Source organism: Micropterus salmoides, unplaced genomic scaffold (genome assembly GCF_014851395.1).
Source record: "Micropterus salmoides isolate LMB-PRFRI ecotype aquatic unplaced genomic scaffold, ASM1485139v1 Ms_hic_scaffold_4, whole genome shotgun sequence".
Classification (NCBI taxonomy): Eukaryota; Metazoa; Chordata; class Actinopteri; order Centrarchiformes; family Centrarchidae; genus Micropterus; species Micropterus salmoides.
Window position 1 is genome coordinate 37,618,755 of NW_024043372.1, and position 26,144 is coordinate 37,644,898.

The 26,144-nt window shown below is 40.7% G+C and overlaps 1 protein-coding gene across 4 annotated transcripts in view; it reads right to left on the reverse strand.

The window, feature by feature from the left end:
- Window positions 1-26,144, reverse strand: part of fbln2 (fibulin 2) — a 65,485-nt gene that overhangs the window by 32,608 nt on the left and 6,733 nt on the right. For all 4 annotated transcript variants that reach the window (XM_038697913.1, XM_038697912.1, XM_038697911.1 and 1 more), the window contains exons 3-6: window positions 8,731-8,854; window positions 8,130-8,259; window positions 6,954-7,140; window positions 151-360 (exon numbers count right to left, since the gene is read on the reverse strand). In XM_038697913.1, the coding sequence (XP_038553841.1) occupies window positions 151-360; window positions 6,954-7,140; window positions 8,130-8,259; window positions 8,731-8,854 (651 nt within the window). The remainder of the gene's footprint in view (window positions 1-150; window positions 361-6,953; window positions 7,141-8,129; window positions 8,260-8,730; window positions 8,855-26,144) is intronic.

The window sequence follows — 26,144 nt, forward strand, 5'->3', positions numbered from 1 at the left end:
CTTTAACATTGGAGTGAGCCAGGCTTCTTCCCTGGGCTTCTCAAGCTTGGAGTATGCTTTCCTGCTATATTCTGAACCAAATTCTGAAATTTACCACCAAAACCCAGAGAGTTCATGTGTGAATGAACATGCAGAGGTGAGCTGCAGTACCTGGTGCACAGGACTGTCCGTCCTGCTGCAGGACGTAACCCTGGTGGCAGCCACAGCGGTAGGAGCCCCAGATGTTGGTACATGTGTGCTGGCACAGTTGGCTCGGGTAGAGCTGACACTCATCCACATCCTCCTGCTCCTCCACCGCGTTGGAAGCTTCATCTGTGGCACTGATGGAGAAGGCCTCTTTGGGGAACTTGCTGTCTGATACTAGAAAGGGTGAGAGAAAAATGGAAACTGACTTGAAGACACAAAACAACATCTGCTCCTACTTTGAATTTATATTCTGAGCGTTTAAGTAATGCTCTTATCCAGAGCCTCCATTCTTAAAATACTATCATTACAAGGCACCACCAATTCCACATGCAAATGTCAGGGCCTTAGTCGTGCATTTATAGAACTCTTACAACCACAGGACACTAATGTGAGAGTGAAGTAAAGAAATGCACAAAATGCGAAGCGTTTCTAGAGCAATTAGACCGAGTCAAGAGGGAATGTTTTTAAGCCCTACTAGCTATCACAGTTGTTCACTTACAAGATGACAAACTTATTTGTCACCGGATTGTACAATGAAATGCATGTTATAGTTCCTTTTATGTTACTCATAAAAATACTCTCTCTCTCTCTCTCTCTCTCTCTCTCTCTCTCTCTCTCTCTATATATATATATATATATATATACAATTAAAGTAATGGTGAATAGGTGGTGGTGATGGTGCAGTGGATAAGACACATGCCTTTGGTGTGAGAGACCCAGGTTCAATCCCCCACTGGGACCCATCCATCCCTGATCAAGACACTTAACCCCTAGTTGCTCCAGAGGCGTGCGACCTCTGACATGTATAGCAATTGTAAGTCCCTTTGGATAAAAGCGTCAGCTAAAATGCGTAAATGTAATGAATAATAAGTCATAAAAATAACAAAGTGTGCTGAGGATGAAATAAGGAGTTTCACAGCCTGAGGTGGTGCTACAGGGTGCCCAGGCTGGGTGGGTACGGTTGATTAACGTAATGTAACGCAAATGGTGGACAGTCAGAGGTGTGATCAGAGAGACCTGTGATCTCTGAGACCAGTGCTGAATGACTGGTCACGCTACTAAAATTTCACACGCTCATCAGTATAACTGTGACTACTGATTTTCAGTGGCACACTGTGCAGCAACACTCATCGCTGTTTTGGCTCCCTGTGTGTCTTGTCTGTGCAAAGCAAGTGAGCAAATGAGAGAGCACGAGCAGCAGAGCGGGGTGAAAGTGACGGTGAAAGTTAGTGGAAAATATTGTTAAAATAAAGTTACTTCGTAAGTTGTCAGTCTGGCAGTAAATGTGCAGTCTAGGCCACAGTGTGTCCATTAAGTCTGTTGTTTCTGCAACTGCTGGAAACAACAGAAAACGGTTAGCTCTAGCTAACATCTCTCATTTAAAGCACGTTGATTTTTTGGGGGCTGCAATGCAACGTTAGCTAAATTATTACTGAGTAATGTTAATTAGTTGCGTGTCATTATTACCTAACTTGTCGAGGAATGAGAACATCAGGTTCAAGCTAAACTGGTCCTGCACACATACTGTACATCCTGATAGTTTCAATATATTTCAGTTTCCAGAGGAGGCTGACAACTGGTTGTTAAAGGAAGGACACTGGTGACCAGGAGGAGCTGAGGCTAGTAAAGTAAATTAGGGATGTAAACTAGTCCTTTTAAGCAATTATAATGTGCAAATTAAATGCTTAGTAATTGTGCAGAAATCACATAGAAAAAAAGACGCATCAAGATGGATCGCCACCCTCTGAACTGTAATCAAATCAAATCGTGAGGTGCCAAGAGATTCACACCCCTACTGCCCAACCAGTATTCCCATTACTTGTAAATGTTCTTTAAAAGGTTTTGTGGAGCGGTTACCATGATGTCTCCAATTGTCCACTGTATCTGTCATTCATCTGTGACAACATCTGAGGCTCTTCTTGCATGATGTTTAGGCTATGGTTGGCAACAGGTCTTCTCTTAAGTGATCTGTCACCACCCCGAGAATGAGTTTCCTTGATGTAGCCTAATTAATTTGTGTTGTTTTTGCTAAACTACAAAGTGTTCAAAATTCATACAGATTGTTCGTAAAGTGAAGAAACATAAATGAAAGTTTTTTTTCCTGCGCAAAATGTGCGTCACTTCACTTTAAGCAAACAATACGTTATTAGTTCTTAATTAGTTCATGTGGTAGGCTATTATTTCCACCTGCTTTTAACACTTTACTTAAAACAAACAAAGACATGCTATAACATTATAATATTATTAGTTTAATATTTGATTTGATTACATTAATGTTTAAGTTGAGATTTACAAGAAATATTTTATTGCTGCTGTGTAAAGGGAATACTGCTGGTAAAAAGCACCTTATTTGTTTAAAGTGTTTGCAAACCACATGTTATTGCACTTTTGTGTACATAGTAGTACATAAAAGTGGGCAATACACTACTTTAGAATTCATTATTCAATTTTGTGCGTAACAATGCGATTAATCGCGAATAAAAATTTTAATCATTGCTCAGCACTAGTAAATATATGCATCATGCAAGTCCTTATAGCAATGACCTTCATGTTAGTGTTACCACTAATCGCTAAGAGGGACACATAAGAGGCTTTGTATGTCTGGACAGAAGACAGGTTCTATAACTGTGTTATACTTGCTATAAGCTTCATGTGGTGAATTTTCTGTTAAGAAGATTCCAAGGAATATTTAAAGACCGTTGTTTTTTTTCCGTACTATGCATGTTGACTTTGATCGGTGCCAGCCCGCTGTCCTGCTATTTCTGTGTGAAAATATACATCAGTATTTTTATCAACACAGCTGAATGTAAAGTTCACTAACAGTTCCTGTCAGATAAAGTTGTAGCCTAGCATCGGGTCTCAGCAGATGGCAAATCAAATACTGCCATCTGCTGGTTCCCTAGTAAATCACATTAAGCCTGTGGCAAAGAACCTTGGTGTTTGGTTTGATCTTAATTGTGTCAGCAGCACACCACAAAGCTTGTTCAATCATGTTTTTATCAACTTAGAAATATAGCTAAAATTCAATCTATGTTAACTTTTAAGGACACCGAGACCATTTTACACGCCTTCATCTCATCACGCCTGGATTATTGCAACAGCCTTTTCACCTGTTTAACCCAAAAATCTATTGATCGACTCCAGACTGTCCAGAACTCAGCTGCCAGGCTTTTAACCAGAACAAAGAAATATGACCACATTACTCCTATTTTAGCTTCATTACACTGGCTCCCAGTATGTTTTAGAATTGACTTTAAAATTCTATTGATCACTTTTAAAGCTCTTCATGGCCTCTCGCCTTGTTATATTTCTGACCTTTTAGTCCCATACGCACCAGCACGTACCTTGAGATCCTCGGGCAGAAGTCTGTTGTCTGTTCCAGAGTCTCGACTGAAAACTAAAGGGGACAGAGCGTTTGCTGTCAGGGCCCCGAGGCTCTGGAACAGCCTGCCCGAGGAAATCAGGTCGGCTGAGTCAGTGAACTCTTTTAAGTCCCTTCTTAAAACATACTTTTATAGGAGAGCCTTTCCCGATCTTATTTGACTTTATTTAATCCCTTTTATTTTATTGTATTTTACTAATTTTATATTAATTTTTCATGCTCTTATCTTTTTTTGTATTATTCTTTACACTTGTTAAAGCACTTTGTAACTTGTTTTTGAAAAGTGCTCTACAAATAAGGATTATTATTTATTATTATCAGTGTGGGCGGCTGTGGCTCAGGAGGGAGAGCGGGTTGCTTGCTAATTGGAAGATTGGCTGTTCCATCGGTGTGTGCCAATCTTCTGATTGGGTGAATGCGATGTAGTGTAACAGCGCTTTGACTGGTCCGAAGACTAGAAAGGCACTACACAAATACATTTTGCATCGCCCTTTTTGCATTTCAGGAGAGAGAGAAAGTGTCCTGATTTGGATATCACATGGTTTTGAACTACCATTTTGATTCCAAAATCTGCCGGCCTTAAGCCATTCTGAACCTAATCTTGGGATGCATTTTTGCACACTGTAGATTTTCTCCCTTATCATCTGTATTGTTCTAAGAAGGGATCTTTTTGCTGTCAATATTGAAGGGAGGCACAATTACAGCAACAAATAATGTGAAAAAATGTGAGTATCTTATAAAGATTGGCTTTAAATAATATGAACCTATTCTGCACCAAAAATAAACGACAACCTTGTAAATCAAGGGGTAAGGGCCAAATATATTCTGTAGCAGTAATGGGCCCAGATGTGAGTTTTAAGTAAATATTTTTCACCGTCCTTACCTGGGGTTTAAATTCAGAGGAGCAAGGCGATTAAATGTTTCCTGTTTTAATTAAAGGCGGTGAGTCATAAGACTGAAAACATATCCCCATGGAAATAATTACAGTGCACCTCATCCATATGTTCCTCCATAAAACACTCACAAAATAAAGGCATCCTTCAAGCATCCTGAGAGAGAGAGGGAGAGGGAGAGAGAGAGAGAGGTATACACACTAACTGAGAGCTTGAACAGTTTCTGCAGCTCCTAAACCTTTCACAGCTTTCAGCAGGTTAATTGATTCCCACCTCAGAATGACATCATTCAAATTTCTCTTTTAAAGCTGAAGGAAATGAGCTGCAGTCGATGGTTAGAACAGAGCCTATTAAAGGGCGGGATTAGGAGGAATTCCTCTGATGTTGAATGAAATAACAGGCTAAGTAAGGCAGTGAGGAAACTGACCTTACCTCACCATCATTCTTGGATAAAACTATTCCCATTAAAGGACAACCACGAAGGCTGACTGCTAATGAACTGCTATCCCATGCTGTGTGTCTGGTCCCAATCTATAAACTAAAAATCTGAACCAAAGTCTACCTAATCCCAAACCAATGATTGTGGGAACAGGTTTTAGCTTCTTCTGGGAGGGATTTAATGCTCTAGTTGCACAGGAGAGTAGAGACTAACAAATACTGTCATACTGTATGCTTTAAAGTCTTATTTCACCTCATCACACCTCTAATGTCACTGAAGAAAAACATGCAAATCCCTTCTCATGGAGCTTACAGCCGTAAACAAGATATATAGGTCATATTCGGAGGCCAGTGCACTGGGCAAAAGTGTTGTGACCACGTTTTTGTAGAGATAAGCAGATATAACTGGCTTTTGGAATGTTTTTGCACTGAGGCATGTTTATCCTGAACCTCAGCAGCTTGAAAACACATTGATGTAAATGTCACAGGCATTAGGTACTTGATGGATCAGAAACAGAAAAACTTTGCTGGCACAAGTAGAGAGACAACAGCCTGAGCTGCCATCTGTTCTTGATCCATCACAGCTTGCATACATCTTTTCCCATTACTCTGAATGGAAACGTGACTCCTGACCAATCAACCAAGAGCATCTGTCTTTTGGAAGATCAAACTCGGCCCATGCTCTACCTCTGACATAGACTTCAGTGAGGACAAAATTAAAGTGATGGCTCAACCCGGAATAATTCCATATTCCAGGACAGTGCAAAGTTTGTTGAAGGTTGTTCCAGTAAATACCTTTTGTAGGCAGAGCTGTTGAGAGGACAGATTTAACTAAAAGTTTTGGTGTCCAAACAAACTAACTGCTGAATGTGAAAAAGAAGTTTAGAAGCCTTGTTAACTAGTTTACCTTAACAGCAGCAGAACAGTGTTCCAATTCAAACTACACACTAATTTAAAGCAGGGTTTGAGTTTGTGGTGCATTCACACTGAAAAACTGACAAAATGAAGTATACTAAAATGTCTATTATCATTAAAATGGAGAAGCTATTTACATCTGTAAAACATTAAACAAATTGCCAATTGTGGTAAGAAAGCTTGAGAAAGATCTTGGAAAACAAAGTATTAAATCTTTTGTTATTTTGGAGCGTTTGCTCTCTTTGGTTGGCAGTAACATTACGAAGTTGTTGTTTAATTGACAACCGTCAACATATGGTATAGTTTCCTGTTAGAGCAATATTTTAAAGGTACAGTGGGCATGTTTAAGATGAGCCATGACTGTGCAGAATCTATCACGGGCAACCACTGCACAACACACACCGGTCAGATTTCTGTAAGGTTTGTACCAAAGTTTGACATGAGAATTTTTAACTTACAAACTACATAAACTGACAGTAATTCTACCTGACATAGCAATGAAGGAAACGTTCTTTCTATGTATGCATGTGATTGTCAGGGTATTTTGACATTTAATTATTTAAACATTTCACTTCCCCACCTGCCTATTCATTTCCACTGCGAAAACAATATACTATAAGAATTAGCATATTGGAAACAGTTAGTATGTAATAAGGAACAGGGATGAATCCCAGGGCCACAGACTTCATTTGGTTGAATTAAAATCTTTAGAGGTTCAAAGCTGATCCTTGACCTTGGAAAAAGCAGTTGACAATGTAATCTCAACCACAGGTCCATTTAGTCGGTGTACGGGATCTTTCGATCATATCAAATGATCAACACATAAGGTTTGCCCAGTTGTCAGGGAATAGTAGGTGCATTTTAGAGCATCTCAACCATTTAGGTAAACTGCATCTGGTTACGAAGACCATTTTATATGATCGAAACCTCAAAAACACCTATTAAATGGATGATGAGTTATATATTTTTTTGTTAGCAAATGGCTAGGCTTATTAGCTTCCTCGCTATACCTCTTGCCCTTTTCGTTATTCCAAGGAGTATTTGTAACTGTTTTACACCTACAGCAAATCCTAACACTTCCAATAGGCAAGATGAATGTGTTTTCCATGCTGAAATGCAGTGCACCGGGTAACAGATACCTTTTCTAGGCACAGCAGTCGGTCTGGGCTTCTGCTTTCTCCTCAGTGGGATCTGGCTCGGACCTTCCTCTTCCTCGCAGCAGGTGAGGAAGACGTGACCACATGGGTAGCCCAGGTACTGGTGGGCATCACAACCCAGTCCTTCACTGCGCACCCGTAAGCCAAGGGCACAGCAGCTACAGCACACCTGCCCATTCAGATACAACACAGAGCCTATTAGGAGTGCGTCACTGGGGTGTCGTTCACCTAATCACCACCTCTCTTTATGGCCCTCCACTTTCAGCCCTGTTTAGTAAACAGCAGAGGAGGGAGAGACATAACAGCTAAACAGGCAAGCATGCTAGTTGGGAAGGGTTTCAGCTGTCTCCTCGATCTGAACCACATGTCATGCAAAGAAAACCAGACATACACCTTTTTCTACTTTATTCTAAAACAATGACCTGGCACAACAGTTTGGCTCAGCTGCATCAACACATGACCAGCTGGCTTGAGGGCCAAACCGCCGGGTTTCCTCTTGGAGAAACAGGGAAAGCTATTTGAACTGACTCTGAGCTAAGGCATGATTCCCATTTCCATATGGAAGTATTCACAGGTCTGAAGGATGCATACAGAAATGGGAGACTTTGGCATTTCCATCCTAATACATCTCAACCTGCCAATAAACACAAATAAACAGTCTGACCTTTACAAAAGCCTCTTTGCTGGCATAGGTATCTGAAATTGAAATCTCACTCTGGCCAAAACAACTACGCATTCCAGCAGATTGTTTAAACAGTTTAAAGTCTAAAATACACTGGCAAACTCAGTTTTCACCATGTTATTGTGGTAGATCCAAAGGATTCTGTACTTGACCACTGCCTATAGTTTGAACAGTTTACAGTGTCCAGTTTTGTCATCTTGAATTATTTGAAACAGTGAGTCATTCCCTACCTGACTCACAAAAACAGTTTTGTATTCTACAGGAAGACTGAATAAATTCTCTTTTTCTTCTATGGAACTTCGTGGCTGGAAATGTGTGCGCCATCTACTCATGATCCTCATGTCTTTCAGTCATGACTCAACCGTATTCCTCTTGTTTCTTCCCTGTCGCTTTCCACTGCCATCTAATTAAGAAAATCTATGGTGAACACTAGGGAAACAACACTGCTGTAAGAGTTCTCATAGACCGTGATGTACCTGGAAGGAGTCATCTGTGCACTTGTCCTTCTCATCCACTTCACAGGTGTCCCCTCCTCTGGCTAAAGTCATACCTGATTCACACTGGCTCTCCTTCAAAGAGCTGAGGCAGCACTGTTTCTCTGCAACACTGACACAAACACATGTACATACACAAGCGGGTTGATTCTGTTCATTCAGTGCAGTGTAGAAATATATATATATTTATACATTACACTGAACGAACAGAATCAACCCGCAAAAAACAAAACAGCAGTTGTGATAACATGTAAAATGACTGAAGACATTGGCGAGTTAGTCATACGGTGATATCAGACCTGTTGGAGATCTGCACTCTACTGAGTGCACTCTTCTAGTATAGAACATTAAAGTGAAAAATTGGTGTGATAGTCCTTTAAATAGTTACATAGTAGTAGTAGATTCATTGTAATTTTAAGCTGCTCTGTTGTGAAAAAGTAAAAAAGGCCTATTCAGCCGATCTAATAACTAAAAATGTGGATATTTGGCTCCAACCAATCATGTTTCATCCAACCAATAAAATCATTCTTATATTATTCACCAATGTTATATACTTCAATGTGACTAAGGTCAGTTCACTTACCTGCATATGGAGTTCTTGTCATTGCTCAGCAGTGGCATGCGGTTGCAGTGGTGATTTTCTGTGGCCCATTTCTTACCAGCAGCACAGCAGCTCTGCAGCAGGTCTTCAGTAGAGACACCTGGACCTTTAGCCCAGAGACATGCCGGTATGCATACATCAGCGCACACAAGACTGATGGAATTAAAACAGTTCTGCAGTAAATCCTCTGTGTCTGCACAGTTACACTGCATGGAACAGACAGAAGCCTGAAGAGTGCAGTGAACACAGTAAGCAGTCATACAGAAACATATGGTAGACTGCACCAGGCCTCAGAGGCGCCTTTAAGATGTCTACAGCTGACTTAAGAGGTGCAGTCACGTTACCAGAATACAGTAGCCCATTTTATGATTGGAAACTTTTTTTACTCAGGTCTGGGGAAAGTTACAGTTAATTTTATAAATCATTTTCATGGACAGTCCACAGATAGGTTTGCGAACAATAAGTAGGACAAATTGAGTCAGCGTTTATAAAGAAATGCATAGGCTGCCCGAGCCACAGTGGAGCAGCAAGGTGGAAAGAGGCATTTGGGAGACAAGTCACAATTGTTTCTCAAATCAGATCTTTAGACTGACTGTCCGCACTGTTTGCAAGTGGTGAGTTTGAATTTGAATGTTGTCCACACATTACCAACCAATCCGCATGGCTTACTGTAGTATCGACACAGGCATCAGTAACTGCACTGGTGAGGCGGCTTTCCAATGCGGAAGCATGAGAAATGGCCCTCACCCCCCAACAAATTGTACTGTCAAGTCGTGTTGCAGTGTTCCTCCGTCACAGCAGACAAACGGAACAAGGGTCTGTCCGTGGGCTAAATGACACATCCACTTTACTACACAACACGCCCCCTGAGATAGCTTTCTGGGATGATCTACCTATTTTAACCCAAACCATGATGTTTTTCTAAACCTGCAGCAGTTTAGAGGGTGTGTCATGTAGCAGGCGTGTCCTGCAGTACTGTGGACCTGCAGATAGACCTACTTGGACAAACTCAGTAATGCAGCAACTAACAAAGTTACAAGCTGATGTTTAGCAGGGATAATGTTTATTGTGGTCATTATCTTATTTTAGTACAATTAACATGGTTAGTAGTAAAAACAAAGTACAGAATTAACAAAGTTGTTTTGCAGGGATTTGGTCATATATCTAAATTTTGTTCTGATGATGACTCGAGATGAATAGTTGTTACAGTTCATCCTGAGACTGATGTGTGTACCAAATATTACTCTGAAACTAAAATGTGGAGCTCATGATCGTACAAGAGGAGCTTAAAATTCTTCGTGTACAGTGCTAAGGCAAACTGAAACTAATGTTAACACTGATAAAACCTTTAGCATCCTTGTAGTTATTAAATCTACTGGCCATATGGGGAAAAAACATGGTTTCTCATAAACAAAGGTGAAAAACCATAGGGCCGTAACAGGGACCTACAGTATTGTTGAATTATCCAAGAGACTGCTGTATTTCTGTGTTTAGGGAACAATGACAATATCATCAAAGAAAGAAATGGGAATTAACAACGGCGAAAAATACTTTCAGAACCAGGCTCTTCCCATTTCGAATCTCTATGAGTCAAAACAAGAGGTTTAAGAAAAATAGGCTTCTAACAGACATGCTTTCAGTCACCGACACAAAGCTGATCGTGCGTCACTATGAAAGTGATTTTGGTTAATGAGGCAGAAATTAAATCGTTTTATGAATGCCTCTGTAAATTCAGTTGTCAATATTAACTGGCAATTTTAGTCATTTAGTGAAAGAATACCAAAATAAAAGTGCCAGTGATGGCTCCTCTTCAAAACATCTCCATTTTACCATCCACTTATTCAGAGGAAAAATGGCACCATTTCAGTGTCATCAACTGAGGGAAATGAGCATAAAACATCTGTTAAACCAGGAACCCATTAAATCCCCATAATTGAGCGAATGCATTTCATATTTCTAAGCCTCACATTTCTGTTGATGCAAAAAAAATCAAATCAGGTCCACTTTCTTGCTTCCAATTAGCTGATATGCAGCAAACCTTGCCTACGTCAAGAGGCTGCTGACGTGGCAGCCATCAGTGATCACTGACATTCGTCGCCGCAGAGTCCCACAGAGACTGAAATGCCCCCCCACTGCTGAGTGTGTGGCAGCAGGCCCGGCTGCTCTGCACGGAGCTCAGTCGGTGGATGAACACACCGCGAGGCAAGCTGCTGCTGCTGCTGCTGCTTGGCACTATAGAGCGGCAAGTGCTCGTCAGCCTCCCCATCGCCTCCATGTCAGACCCAAAGTCGTCTCACCCTGCTGCTTTTATCCACATATTAGCATAAACGCTTGAGCACATACACACACACACACACACACACACACACACACACACACCAAACTAGTCTCTGTGCCCTTTGAAGAAAAGCCACTGACAAAGAGCTTTTGTTTTTCAACTCAATAAACCTTTGTTGTCTTACATACGGTACAGAACATTTGCATATTCTTCATATTCACACTGCTGTGAAAAGAAGCTTTGTTTTATAACTTTGAGGACATGAACCTAATCAACAACAAAAGAAGATAACACCAACAATTTTCTATAACTCTCATTCAGTCCTCATGCATAAAAGCATCCAGTTATGAATACACTTGTGCTATACACACACATAGCACAGTTCATTACTGTCCACTTCACTGGAATAATTCCTGTTGAAACAAGCTTATTTCTCATAATTAAAAACAGCTACATCAGAATTCACTCCATGGGTGTCAAATAAAGCATTATGATCAGATTCAGCAGTTTTCTGCCCGCATTATTTCCTTGATGTAATATCCACTGTATTCACCTCCAAGTATAATACGTCTAAACTATGCTAATCCCATACTGCAAAGTGTACATTCAGAAAAAAAGAATCAGAGAGCCAGGAACGCCTTAAATAGCTCCGCTTTGAAACTCCTTTTATTTCACTTGGCTACATTCAGTTTCATCCCAGCACTAGCTCCTTTAAAGCTTAGTAAAAAAAATAATAATTTAAAGCAAAGGCTCTGCAACTTACTCTGCATTATTTATAAGCACTGTCTTCAGAAAATAGTGTCAAGTTGAGAGAAGAAGAACCTTAAAAGTATAACTTTAGATTTTTTCAATTATTATTGTAGAATTGATGTCCTTGTTGATAGCCCACTTTAAAAAGACTCATCTCAAACGCAGTAATGCCTGAAGCTGATGTATCCATGTTTTATGAACGCAAACTGTGAGATCTGTGTCTAATCCCAATAAGGAACAAAGTAAGGTTTGTGTCCTTTCATTATTTCAGCAGCTCTGAGGACAGATGAACAAATACAACAGGAAAAGATGCTCAACCAACATCTCTACTTGTTTTTCGTAGATCTTCTGAATGTTTTCAAGACGTAAAAACACCATCCCAGTTTGATTTTGTACAGAGGAATAAGAAACTGTGGGATTGTCACAACTGCACAGGTTAATTATTTCGCACTGACACTAAATGGGAAAGTTGGACGCAATGCAATTTCCCACTGTTATGTGAAGTATGTTCCAGGAGTGCTTGCCAAAGGCCAAACATGAGGTCCAGCCGGAGGATCAGATGCAGCTTAACACTCAGGAGTAGCCTACTAATTACCCGACAAACAATGGAAACGAGCACACATATTTATAGCTCAGAAACCACACTTTTGTCAATAGCAATTGTTCAAAGAGTCAACATGTTTGCTGGAAAGGCAGCACTGCCTCTCTTCCAAAATGGCCTGCGATATAGCAGATAGACCACAAATAAGTGACATCTGTCCAATTAAGAAGCTCCCATTGGGTTTGTTAGGACTGATTTGCCCGGCCTCACACCGCTCGCCCATCATTACTCTGTCTGGCCAAACACAGACCTGTCTCACACCACACTGAGACCCCTGTGGGACACATCTGTGCTACCTGAGAGTGTGTGACAAAATGCAGACACCAACTGCAACAAAAACACGCAGACAAGAACATGCGGCGTGATAAATGTTTGCAGCCACTAATGTCTCTGGATGCTCTTGGTGCTAATGATGTGACGGTATATTAATTGGCTGATTTTGAAGTCTCAGCCAATTAGTGTTGACCACTACTGATATGATGGAGGTTCTTCTCTAAATGAACTGCACTGAAATTGTGTATTAATGTAGTTATCCGATAACATTTAAAGAAATTCTTCATTTAAAGAGAGTGATATATATATAAATAAATATATATATACTGTGCAGTATTTTGAGAAAGTTTTACTGACATTTAGTACATCTATTGGATAAACCTTAAAGTTGTATTAATCAATATTTTTTTAACAATGGATCAAATGACCATATGTAATGTTGAACGTTCCTGTTGAAATTTCAGAGATGTGATACATGATGGATTCTATGTATCGCCTCAGAGTGCGTTTTGTTTCAATGTATTTTTATGTATGTAGTGCAGCCAGTACGAATGGAGGCACTCAAGGCATTCAGGGAGTGTTGTTTTTATGATGTAATAATCTGAGCAGGCCAGAGCGGGTAATGGCTTAGAACAATGCAAGGATGCTAACTGCCTCAACTCCCCCTACTCTGGCACCGTCGCAGGCTTTCTCGCCTTGAAACACATAGTGGTGGTCATTCATCAATATGCTTCCTAAACAAATGAACCGGGCAAAGTGGAACTGACTTACTCCTTCCCCACAACCAATACAAGGAGGCTGTCAAAATTATACACTACACACAATGCAGCAGATTGTCAGGAACATTTTTCACCAGTCAGTGGCTTATTAGATCTCAAGTGGCTGAAACACAGTACTACAGAGTTCTAATGTAAGGAACAATTTCAAAATCCTGAGAATTGTTTTATTGTTTGGTTGCTTTCGCTTAGCTGGTGACTGGAGAGAGAACCCCAATCACCAAAGATATGTGGCAGGTGATCAAAAACATCAAAGGCTACAAAAGTAGGTAGCATCATGTGTGAGGCCACGTTACCTGATGAGGCAATCGAGAGGAAATCAACAGTCTTGCAGAGTGGTGCACAGAGAACGACCTACTGCTCAACGTCAGCAAAACCAATGAGCTGATTTGTTGAATTTAGGAAGAAGGAGATGAAGACACACACTGTGGAGCTGAGGAAGAGTAGCTGAATAGTTCACACAGAAACGCCTGTTTCTTAAGGAAGCTTAAGAAGGCCAAATTCCCACGCCAAGTTCTTGTCAGCTTCTACAGAGGAGCAATAGAAAACATCCTGACTGGAAACATCACTAACATGGGATGTGCACGGCCCAGGACCGGAAGGCTCTGCAGCGGGTGATTCAAACTGCTCAGAAGATCATTGGTACCCATCTCCCGAGCATCAGTGATATCGCTGAGGTGCCTGCAGAGCCCAAAGGATACTAAAGGACAGTACCCACCCAGCCACAGCCTGTTCACCCTGCTGCATTCTGGGAAGAGGTTCATAGGTATCTGCTGTCGCACCACCAGACTGCAGAGCAGCTTGGTCCCTCAGGCTGTGAGAGACTTAAAGTCATCCTCAACACCGCACCATAAATGATCATGTATGTGTGTGTGTGTGTACCATGAAGGAACTACAGCTTGCATTTCATTGAACAACCTTGTGCTTTATAATGGTAAGTAAATGAACCTTGATATAATAAAGCATAAATATAATATTGGGTTCGGGTCTCAAATTTGGTTGTACCAGTCAAATTAAATTAGGGTGGATCAGGTCCAGGTCTCTGTACATACATTGGAAAGACTAGTGTATTTTTATATAAAATATCCATTTTAGTGTTGATTTAAAAGTATCTGCTTACTGTACAAATAATCAGTCAACAATGACCAACAACCTTGTTTTTAGTCAGTCCAAGCATTGTTTCATTTCTCAAATTCATTCAAGGTTTTAACACAGTGATATTCAACTATCTTCATTTCTTCTCTGCCTTTCTTCTCACACTGCCCCCCAGGGTTTCATCTGTAAAGCAGATGGGAATATAATGGACTGTAGGATTCAAAGGAGTGTCCTTGCACTGAGTCAGGACTGTCCCTGAAATGTGAGGTTTCAGTAAAATAGAAAAACAAAGGCCTGTGCAGTACAGCACTGCCCTCTCTTTGTCTCACACTCTGCCTTCCTCAGGGGCCAAGCCTGAAATAGTGTTTTCCACCCAGAGTTAGCGGCTTTGTTGTTGCTCTCAACAATTATTGCTCTTTGCCTAGAAATGCTAATCTCCCGCAATGCCCAGCGTGACCATCCGGCCTCCCACCACCAGTCAGCCCATTTCATGTCTGGCAATCTATCAACCCCAGACACCCGTCAACAGCAGCCTGTCCACAGCAGCACCCTGGGCCCAGCTCCAGCTGCCTCGTGAGAAATGTCTGCTGCTGTTTTCCCTTAAACATGAGGCAACAGGGCGGCTCAAACAGAAAAACTCAAGGCTCCAAATGTGGCCTCAAAACTTGATTTCTTGAATGAAACTTTAAACCTTTAAAACCTATAAACTTATTTGCACCAAAAGTCGGTAATGAGTGATTTCCTTTATATTCTGAGACATCCTCTCTCTGTCAGACTTCATTATGTTCTATGCTGCCAGCATCAGGCTGGTAGGAATCCAGCAGCAGCAGCAGCAGCCCGGATGAGATCTGAGCTGTGGACCAGACATGGTCTTGAAAGCAGGGTTTGGAAGAGCTGCCCTCCTGGCAACAGAAATGCCAGACTCTCTTTCAAATCGACTTCTCACATCTGCCAGTCAGAGCAGCCCCACTGAGGAGAGTTTGATCCTAAAGTTGAAAATGTGAAATAAATCCATTGTGAATACTTTTCCACCAGAAACATTTCAGCAGTCAGTGGCCATTCTGGCATATGACAAAAAATAATAATAAGGCAAAAAAATAATAATTCGTAATACTATTTCCTGGAAAAGGTAACAGGGAAATAATCTGTACCGAGAAAAAAAGAAGAAAGTAACCCACTCTATAGACGCCACACAAAAATACCAGGCAGATGATTAAACTAAAAAATCAAAATCAAACAATTCTCATTATTACATTTATATTGTGTAACGCATGAACAAACGAGATGCCATGTGTTAATTAATCAGCTTTCGAGGTTGCGATGGGCATATCTTTTTTGACTTATGGAACCAGGCTAGCTGTTTCCATTTGCTTATTCTTTGAAGCTAAGCAAGGCCACCATGTCCCGGCTCATGAGATGGTTTCAATTCACCTCTTGGAAAAAAAGTGACTACGTGTATTCCTGTAATATGATGATTCAGTTACAACCCACGCAAAGTTTCTGCCTAATATCCACACAAAACACTTCCCATAGCTGCTTTAATATGACTTTTGTAATGTCATGATATGATTCACAATACATGGAGAGTTTTGGCATTTGATGCAATGCCAAACTCCTCACTGCTACCCTTTCACAGTCTGTAAATCATTTTTAAATTCTGTATGTTGAGTTACTGCACTGCACAGTAAATTAGAGCATTGTCACATATATAATTAAAGACTGATCAGGCTTGATTCCTTAAAGTACATATATTATCTGATCTTGATAATGAAGGTTTAAAGTGTTGGTTCACCCAAATTACAAAGAAAAATACTTTTAAACTTATCTGTAATGGTCATGCAAATAGTAAATTTGGTTTTATTTTCCCAGGTCTTCCCCTCAGTATAATGGAGGTGAATAGAAGGATTTGCTGTGAGCCATTTGTAACTACTTTAGACTAAATACACAGTCTTCTGTGGATTATTCCAAGTAACAAAAACTGTTTCTGCAAAGACATGTTGCTGTTGTGTTTTTTAGGTGTAAATTTTCAAGTTGAAAACCACAAGCAAAATTCCACTCTGTTTGGCAGAGGCAGAAATAAAACCAAAGCCTTTTTGCATACATACCACTACTTGTTTTTGTAATGTGGGTGAATTGACCTGTAATATATGAGATTGTTTGGAAAAGGCACAAGATGTCTCATTTCTGCTTCCCCCTGCAGTTCGGACTCCTTTGGCAGTAACACCAAGCTGCGGTTCTTAAGCCTCAGCCTCCAACTGTTTCACATGCTCTCCTCGCAAAACTTTGTTATTACAAGAGGGCTTGTTACCTTGGTTAGTTGAAAAACTAACAATTTTCAGTTTCCCTAATTACCTCCACTCCTTCTCAAGACGTATCAAAGATTATTTTTGTACTTGACAGCAGATCCAAGTGTTTGTTGACTCTGCCTACAAGCAAGGAAATAAGCGCAGTGTTTGCATGATTAGCTGCTTCATGCTCCATTTTACGTCTGGCGGGTGGCACTAAGAGCAGCGTGACTGGGGTCATAACAAGAGTAGGAAGCCTGCGCTCATGACCCAGCTATCTCACCACATTCGGAGATAAGGATAACGACCCCGGTGACAGATGAGAGACCCACTCTACATCATCATCCGCTTTTATTTAGACGATTTGCTTCCTGCCGACGGGCCCAATGGCTCTCTCATCGGCTGAGAACAAAGAGAGAGATAGCACACTGAGAGGCGAAAGCTTTCACAGATCCACTTAAGATATGTAAAATAAAGCCATCAAGTGGAGTTATATGCTAGAAATATAACAAGAGATGAGAATCAATATCATTCATTATTCACAATATCTATGCCAGTTGCCTTTAATGTCGACATCTTATGAGACTCTCCATTGTTGGAAATAACAATAAAAAAAAAAAAATCTGTCTCTGATTTTCCACCCAGACAGTCGGTGAAGAGCTGAGCTTTATTCCATTCAGAGCTGAGGAAAAACGCCGAAGGCAGTGGAAATAAAGGGAGTATGTTCTTTTGTGCGTCTTACATTCTGCTCAGACAGTACGATACAATGACACAAGTAGGATCAGTCCAAGTTAGAATCAGGGTTTTTTGTGGGCCACTATGTAAACATTGGCACACCCTTTTGGCTCATGCACCTCGTCCTACAGCACCAGCATACTGCAACTGCAATGTGAAATCTTCAGGGGCCATATTTCCAGGTAGTCATCTGTGCAGTCTATGAGCTTAGCTGCAGAGAATGCAGTATTGTTTTGGTGATTGGGGTCATACAGTAGGTCGTGCTGACACCGGGCGGGAGTGTGCAAAGGAGTGTGCAAAGGAGCGGACCTTCATAACAGTGGTGTTATCCAGGGCCAGCAGGATGCAAGAACTATTGAGGCTCCAGGAGGTCGTACTGACTCTCCTCTGGGACCCAAGGCAATAACAGAGCCCTCCCATCTATCACATGTAGCGCTGCTTTCACACCCGGACTTCAAATAAGAAAGAAAAAAACACCTCAGGGCACTTGAAGATCTCAAATCGGGCGATTGGAGACAGCACAAAAGTAGGACACCTGAGGGTTGTCCATCTTGAAGCTGATAATCAGACAGAGCTTCCACTGACATCGTAAATAACTAGGATTGGGTCCCTTTGCTCTGTTTGCCTTCGAGTTACTGACACCCTGCTTCGGTCAAGTCAATATTGTCTGCAATACTATTAAGGAGGCTGATGATTTGTGTCTGCTGCTGAGCCTGGCTGACTTCATTTGAAGGTTTTCCTCTTGACCTCAATAGATTGTTTTGGCATAGGTCACTACCAAGAGTAGACCCTGCAACAATGTACAGTATATGGACTCCTCTGAAGGACAATAGCATACTGCAACTAAGAAGCTGTAATTAGAAATATAAATCAAAAACAACCACAACTTCCAGGTGTTGTTCCAGAACTAAGAAAACCATTAAAATCACATTTATGTTTGCAATAACGCAAATTATTTAAAATCTAGAACTACAACCTTACTCCACAGGATACAATGACGAAAAACAAACAATGATATAAACAATATATATATATATATTTATTTATTTCTGTGTGGGTGGCTCGGTGGTGCCTAAATTGTCCTTAGGTGTGAGTGGTTGTTTGTCTATGTGTGGCCCTGCGATGGACTGGTGACCTGTCCAGGGTGTACCCCGCCTTTTGTCCGATCTACGCTGGGATTGGCTCCAGCCCCCCGCGACCCTGTACGCAGTATAAGCATGAGCAGCGTTAGCTGCCATGGCAAAATATTCCAAACAACTCTGAAACTCATCCCCTTCGGTGCAGCAGAAGCTCATTCCAAGATCACTCACAGCAAGTCATAAAACAAGAAAACAAAAAAGCTTTCATACACCCAACATTTGTTGAATCACCATTATTTTACATGAACTAATGACAGATATTAACAAAACAGACTTTCAGATGTAGAAAAATGCCACAGACTGCAGTTTTAATTGCCTCTAAATGAAAACCATTAAAAGAGTGTGCCTGTCCAAAAATGACCCTTCTCCCTCTTAAACAAATAATTTGCCATTTTGAGGTAGTCATTATAAATAATCACAACTGAATGCCCCTAATCAACACTGGTGGAAGCATTTGGGTAATAAAACCAGACTTGGCTTAAATAGCAGGCAGCAGATTCAAGGACAAACCTTTAGTAGTTTTAGTGACACTAACTCCTCATGTTTGTAATATAAAAATAGTCCTTTGAAAGTATTTAAAAGGTGACCTTAGTGTGATCATTAGCAACTGGAGGAGGCATACAGAGCCCCGGGGCTCGGACAGGAGTTATATTCACTATGAGTTTGTCTTGATGACGTGGCATTCACTGTCTCTCCCAGCACAGTGATTTAACTCTCTGGCTTGTGTCTGGCCGTTCACCATGGCTGACCTGTAAGCAGACTGACATGAGACACTGCTGAGCTGATGAAGCAGGCAATGAAGAAACTCTGATGTTGGACATTTTCACTTTGGGTTACATACAGTGTATGAAATCATAGGTCTGTCCCATTAACAATTAACTCTTGTTATGTTGAGTGCTTAAAGAAAAAACTAAAGAACTCTATGCAGTCTTAACAGGCACTTGGGAACTGTTGACAATAATTGGAAATACGTCACACAAGTAGGCACTTGATTTCTGGCTAATGCTGTGTGATTACTGGGACAGACCCTATGTAAGGCAATGAAATGAAGTAATCATGCTGCAGTGAATCCACACTCTCCATGTGGTTTTAATTCCTTAATGTATGAGACAAGTGCTTCAACATGACACAACTGTAAGTGATGTGATGTAAGCAAGATAAATGTGCACTCAGCCAGGAAGTCCAGTCCCAGTCTCTTCAGTCAGCATCACATGTGCTACAGCATTTCATAAATTCATTCATCATATGTTATGGCTCAGTTTGAACTGTTTGTACTCTAATTCCTTTGAAGACGTAAATCCTTTCTGTCACTGATCCAGACATATAGACATGTGTCTTTTAAGCTTTGTGTGTACACTGCTGCTTGGATACAGCCCAGATTTCAGATCAAAGTCCCATTTTCCCAAAGCTCACAAGTTCAGTGTTTGCTATTGTATGTCCCAGAGGAAGCAGTGTGATTACAGGTTAACAGATTGAAACTGTTGACTCTTATTCAATGAACACATGCAAACTGCCTAGACACAGATCTGAGAGAGTCTGTAAGATGAGCTCTGTTGATAGAAAGAGATTCTGTGGAAATGAGGATGTGAAAACTCTTGTTGTTTGTGTCTCTGAGGTGCTGCATGGACAGCCGTGAGCGGTCCAGATTCTTTGTAGCATATTCCATGACCATCCTATCTGTCAAGGCCTGGGAATGTGACTGGTATTTTGATTGCAGTTTCTCAGGGGACTGTCTGGGACCTTGAATCTGGTTCACAAAAAAGTAGTTGTGGAGGCACACAGTTGGGGCTCGACTTGAGGAAAAAATATGTTTTTTGCTATGAAGAGTTACAGTTATTGCCTTAGTTGTGTATCTAAAGGTGTAATAATTAATCTTTTACAGCTCTACAGCAGATGACCACAATAACTCTGCGGACAGTTAACCACAATGTTTATCGGTAGGAATGTATGGGAAGAAATAGTCCCCAGCTATTAGAGTGTCAAGACGCTCCCAGCAGCTACCACTGTAGTAAAACATTTCTGAGAAGAAGGCTGGGAGTCAAGTGCCAAATAGGCAGTTGAAAAATCAGTGCTGTTATTCAACTAATTATTATGGTGATACACTTAAATGCATCTTTCTTTTAGATCTTAGCTGTGACAGGCTGTTCCCTCCACCTGTAAGTGTAGTGTTTCTTGTCACAGTTAAAGTACATGCTAATAATTACTGATGATTAATTTTTCCAATAAATGCAATCGATACACCAGAAATTAAATGAGTGTCACAAAAAAAAACAGCGTTTCATTTAGTTGAGTTTGGGGGAATTACAACCATCTATCAATGAGTCCAAAGCAGTGAGATATGGAAATCTAAGCAACACACGCCTGAGACAGCTGCTGTCATCATGCCTGATTTATCATCACAGTAACCTTTGAAAGGCCACTTCAGGACTGAATCACCTGAGTCCAGCAACAGAGAGTGTGAAGCAGCTACCTGACAAATAAATCATTCTCGTTTTATTGATCAGTCACTCTTTCAGCCTGGCAGATTGTTTAGGATATCTGACTGGCTGAGCGTCATTTATATCTTGTATAAACTTGTATGATGTATAAACTTGGTGAGGAGCTTTAGATTCAGATTCAGATATGGGTTTAGTATCAGGAATTGAGATTCCTTGTTTTCTCGACAAAATCTGCTCTCCTTTCTCTGGAAAAATACTTGCACCTTTGTTTCACACTTACCTGTTGTAAAGTTTAATCAATTTTATTTTCTACGATGAGGATAGTTGCATTACACAATACAAACACGAACTTCTACCTCTACTCTACCAAAACAGCTTTCTGGTAAACAAGCGTTGCCAGCAGCAATTCCCATATCAAGTGATTGCAGTTTTTTGTCCCCGTCGGTACCTATACACCACAAAACCGAGCATGCGGGTCAGTGTTTTCCTAAATGTAAAGGGATGTAGTCTGTCACCGGAAATGCGCCCCAGGTGTAAATTTTGAAGAAAACTTTCAATCCACCATGGCTTTTAATATGCAATGACTTCCACCTGCTTAATGAGGGTGTAAATATTCACTGTACGTTGTAACTCGAACAGTGCATCCCTTTTACTTTTTTGCTGTTACTAAGTTATAGTATAACTCCCACACTATGTTTAAATTAAGCTACATCTGAACTTAGACACAGCTGGTGCAACAGGCTGCAGGTCTCTGACCAGTCTGTGACCACTGTTGTGCATGACCCCTTGTGCTTTGCCTCCTTAATTTGATCCACAGAGGAAAGGAATCATTCAAAGTGTAAACTACTGTAAGGCTCCAACTACTGATCATTTTTATTATCTCCCGATTATTTTATCAATTAGTGACTTTGTCAATAAAACATCAGAATGGCAATAAATAAACGTAAGGTGATGCCATCAAATGTCTGGTTTTGTCCAAGCAACAGTCCAAAATATATCTCCAAAGGTATTTAATTCACTATATTATAAGACAATCAAATGCAATTTGCCTATATAAGCTGGAACTGTAAAATGTTAGGCATTTTAAAAATCTGTTATGACCCTGGGGTCATATTCTGTTATTTGTTATCTCACCCTGCACTGTCAGCTGTCTCCTCCCTTAGAGTGTAGCAGGTATAGACTTGATCTTAGGGAATGACTTGGCTGATGCTAAAGTTTTCCCATCTCCCGAGGTGATTGAACATCTGATTGCGTATTCGTTACAGAAAAGGTTTAGAAAACATTATGGATGATGCTGTCTATGTCTCGTTGAATCAAACTTTTTTTATTAAGAGGAAAATGTTTGATCTTGGGTGGGGAGGTGTTATGACCCTGGGGTTATATTTTGTTATTTGTTATCTCACCCTGCACTGTCAGCTGTTCTCCTCCCTTAGAGTGTGAGTGAGTGTATGCAGGTAATGGAGAACAGGTGGGCACACTGGATTGGTTCTGCAGAGCTGATTGGAGCCTCCTGATTGGTCACCTGGATGACAGCAGCCATTTTAAGCCCCACTGACAGGAACTTCTCTCTCTCTCTGCCGTTCCCAACCTGAGCCTGTGTACTGTCTGTTTCCATTGCGAGTAGAGAACCTGTGTAGTGAGCATATTAGATGTTGTAAGTAGCTTACCTCAGTGATTTTGATTATTGTCTTATGACAACCTTGTTTTGTTTGTTTGCTATGTACTACTACACGCTACTAGCAGTGAGTAGGAGTGAGAAGTCCTTTTTGTTTTTGGAATTATAAGCCCAGTTTAGAGCGTTGTCTTTTCTTTACTTTCTGTTTTTGGTTTAGGAAAGTTTTAGGTTAAATTAGAGTGTTTTGGTTGTTGTTGTTGTTGTTGTTGTTGTTTTGGGCACTGCTCAACTCTGAAGCCAATAAAAAAATTGTATCTCATTTGTTCTGGCATTGCTTGGGAATGGGAAGAGTGGGAAGCCACACATTTGTTACATCATGGATACATACCCCCTAGACCTTGGGATGTAACAAATTACATAAACTATTCATTGGTAATCAAAATGGTTGCCACTTCATTTTCTGTCAATCAACTAATTTATTATGGCAGAGGAACAGAGATTTCTTTGAAGGCAGAGGTGGAACTGAGGTGTCCGTTATAACATGGTATTATAGTTATAGTTCTACATGGCATATATATCACAAATTATATAAAGAGTTTTATTTTTTTAATATGTTGAAATAATTGCTTTCTAGGAGTACGGTATTAATACACGCTAGGCATAAAGGAAAAACAGATCCTATTTTCATTTTAGTGTGGCTTCGAAACCTTCAGAAATAGCCACAAATGCCAAAACATTACCAGATGTATTTCTAGCAGACAACGTGCAAAACAAACTTTGCGTTTCAATTTTAAAAATACAATTAAAAAAATATATTTTAAATCAGGGACTTGCGTCAGATGTTGAAGAGTTGCCAAATCCTGTCCATTCTATCCTGAGACGATGAGGAAGAACTGATAAACTTTATTATCAGCTGCCTGGAGAGAGGCCCTGCCTGGCCCTCCCCTCCATCTCCACTATAATTGTGAGCAGCCACCTCTTTACTCCAGAGTATTTTATATCTGGAGGAAGCAGTTTATCTGGAATAAGAGCACCTGCCCCCCGGACAGATAACTCTTCCTCAGATTATCCTCCTTCTTATGCTACAGAGGACACAGCAATGCGTCATTTTTAGGAAGAAACTTTGGGATCAGGTTGTGATCCGCCAGCCAGTCCACAGCACACATCCCACCTTATTACCATGAATTAGTGTGCAAATGGCCCGAGAAAAAAATCACATGTGGCAAACAGTGATAATCTAATTATTATTATCTCATCAAAAGATTAATTGATTAAGATCAGCCTCCTAATAGAAGAACTGGATCATATTCTCATCCACATGTTCTATTGGAGTGTTGATTAAATGTATTGAGTGTCTGTCTCAACTGATGTCATGTTAGTGGATCTAACAGCTTTTCAATCCAGTACAATACAAGTCCTGCAATAAATCCCACATTTATAAAGCTTAGAGCGTAAAGTATTTGTTAAGATCTCAGAGAGGAGTCAATACAAGTCTGTATTCATATTTAAGACATCAACAAGGCATTTTGTTATTCTATGTAAACCCTGGGGATGGTTGTGTGAAAATCCCAGCAGATCAGCAGTTTCTGAACCAACAACCATGCCAAGGTCAAAGTCACTTAAAGAGGTCATATTGTGCTTTTTGTTTTTTCCCCTCTCCTTTATTGAGTTATATACCTTTTTTGTGCATGTACTAGGTTTGCAAAGTGAAAAAGCCCAAAGTCCAGCCCAAAGGGAGTTCCGATCTCCCACAGAAAACTCTGCTGCTCTGAACCGCCTGAAAAAAGCTTGTTTGCAGTCCAGCCACTTCCCTTTCATCTCTGTGACAACCATAGACTGTATATAAAGAAGTGGACGTAGTCATTGTGACGTCACTCGTTTGTGGACTGCCGTTTTGAAGCCTCGAGTTTGGCCGATAGGGCGCCGCCATGTTGATTTTTTGCAACCAGCGGCACCGGACATGACCATATTTGGACGAGACGGCGGAGCTAATGGTCGTGTGCGGAGCAAGCTAGCTTGCTTAGCTAGGTGCATCTGTAATTCATGTTAACTGTTATTTTAACAGGGCTGATAACTTTGTCTAACAAACAACAGGCTTAAAACTAAATGTACTCACCAGAGAATGTGCCTAATAAGCTGTTCCAGCGGCGCTGGGTAAATTTACACAGTGCCATGGGTCACTCTAGCCTGACTGACAGGTCACCATGGTAACGACTTGTCAATCATAGATAGTCCCGCCTTGAAGCATACTCTGCTTTATGGTCTATTTTCCTCTAAATGGGACCATAATTTACTAAATGAACATCATGTTGTATTAAAGAAGACATGGAACTAGTGATTGAGACTATAAACACATTAGGAAACTGTTTACTGAGGTAATTATTCAGGTGAGAAGTAGGATCATTTAACTATTATTTCTAATGGAACCAGACTTCTCAACCAAAAGAGTCGCCCCCTGCTGGGCGTTCAATAGAATGCAGGTTTAAGGTACTTCCGCGTTGGATTCACGTCTCAGATCGGAAGCTTCCCGCTGGATGATGACACATGGATGAAAGCAAAATGTGCGTAATAACGCTCACCAAGCGGCTAGTCCGACACGCCCTCAAAAACACAGGTGGAAAAACACTGAGCTGCAGCACACAGCTCTCCTCCCCCTTCCAAACACTAGCTACCCTCCAGGCAGTCAGTGGACATAAAGTTGTTACTGTGATGTAGAGACAGAGCTCAGTTAAAACTTTATGGATGAAAGATACTTTTGTTACAGATTAATAACTCACTAATCTGAAACTCTTGCTCCAGTCCATGTTGCCAAGCTGGTCGGCAACATGTACAGCTGAAACAAAGCCGTGTTTACTGGTTTCTAGCTGATCCCCCTTATCTGCTTCAGACTGGCTAGTAGTCAGTCAGAAGCGATCATTGACAATGTTAGTACATCTTGGTAACTGGAGAGGCAAGATGTATCACTCAATAGGTAAAACGAAGCCTTCAACACAGGATGAAAAGAGGAGCTGCGGCATTGTACAGTATGAAATGAAACCATGTAAACCTGTTCTGGTACAACCCCTAAATAAGATTCTGAACCTGAAAATGAGCAGAATACCACCTCTTTAAATCCCCTTTCTTCCCCATTCTGATGCTCGGTTTGAAATTCAGCAGGTTGTCTTGACCACGTCTACATGCCTAAATGCATTGAGGTGCTACCATGTGATTGGCTGAATAGCTATTTGTGTTAACAAGCAATAGAACAGATGTACCTAATAAAGTGGCCGGTGAGTGTCTATATTTACGCAGGCAGTGTTTATTGTATGAATATCATATTGCATCACATTATACTGGGCAAGTATTGCTGTGTATTTGTTGTATTGTTCTCAATCCCTGTATTATTCTACAGTGTATAGAGTCTGATTGTAT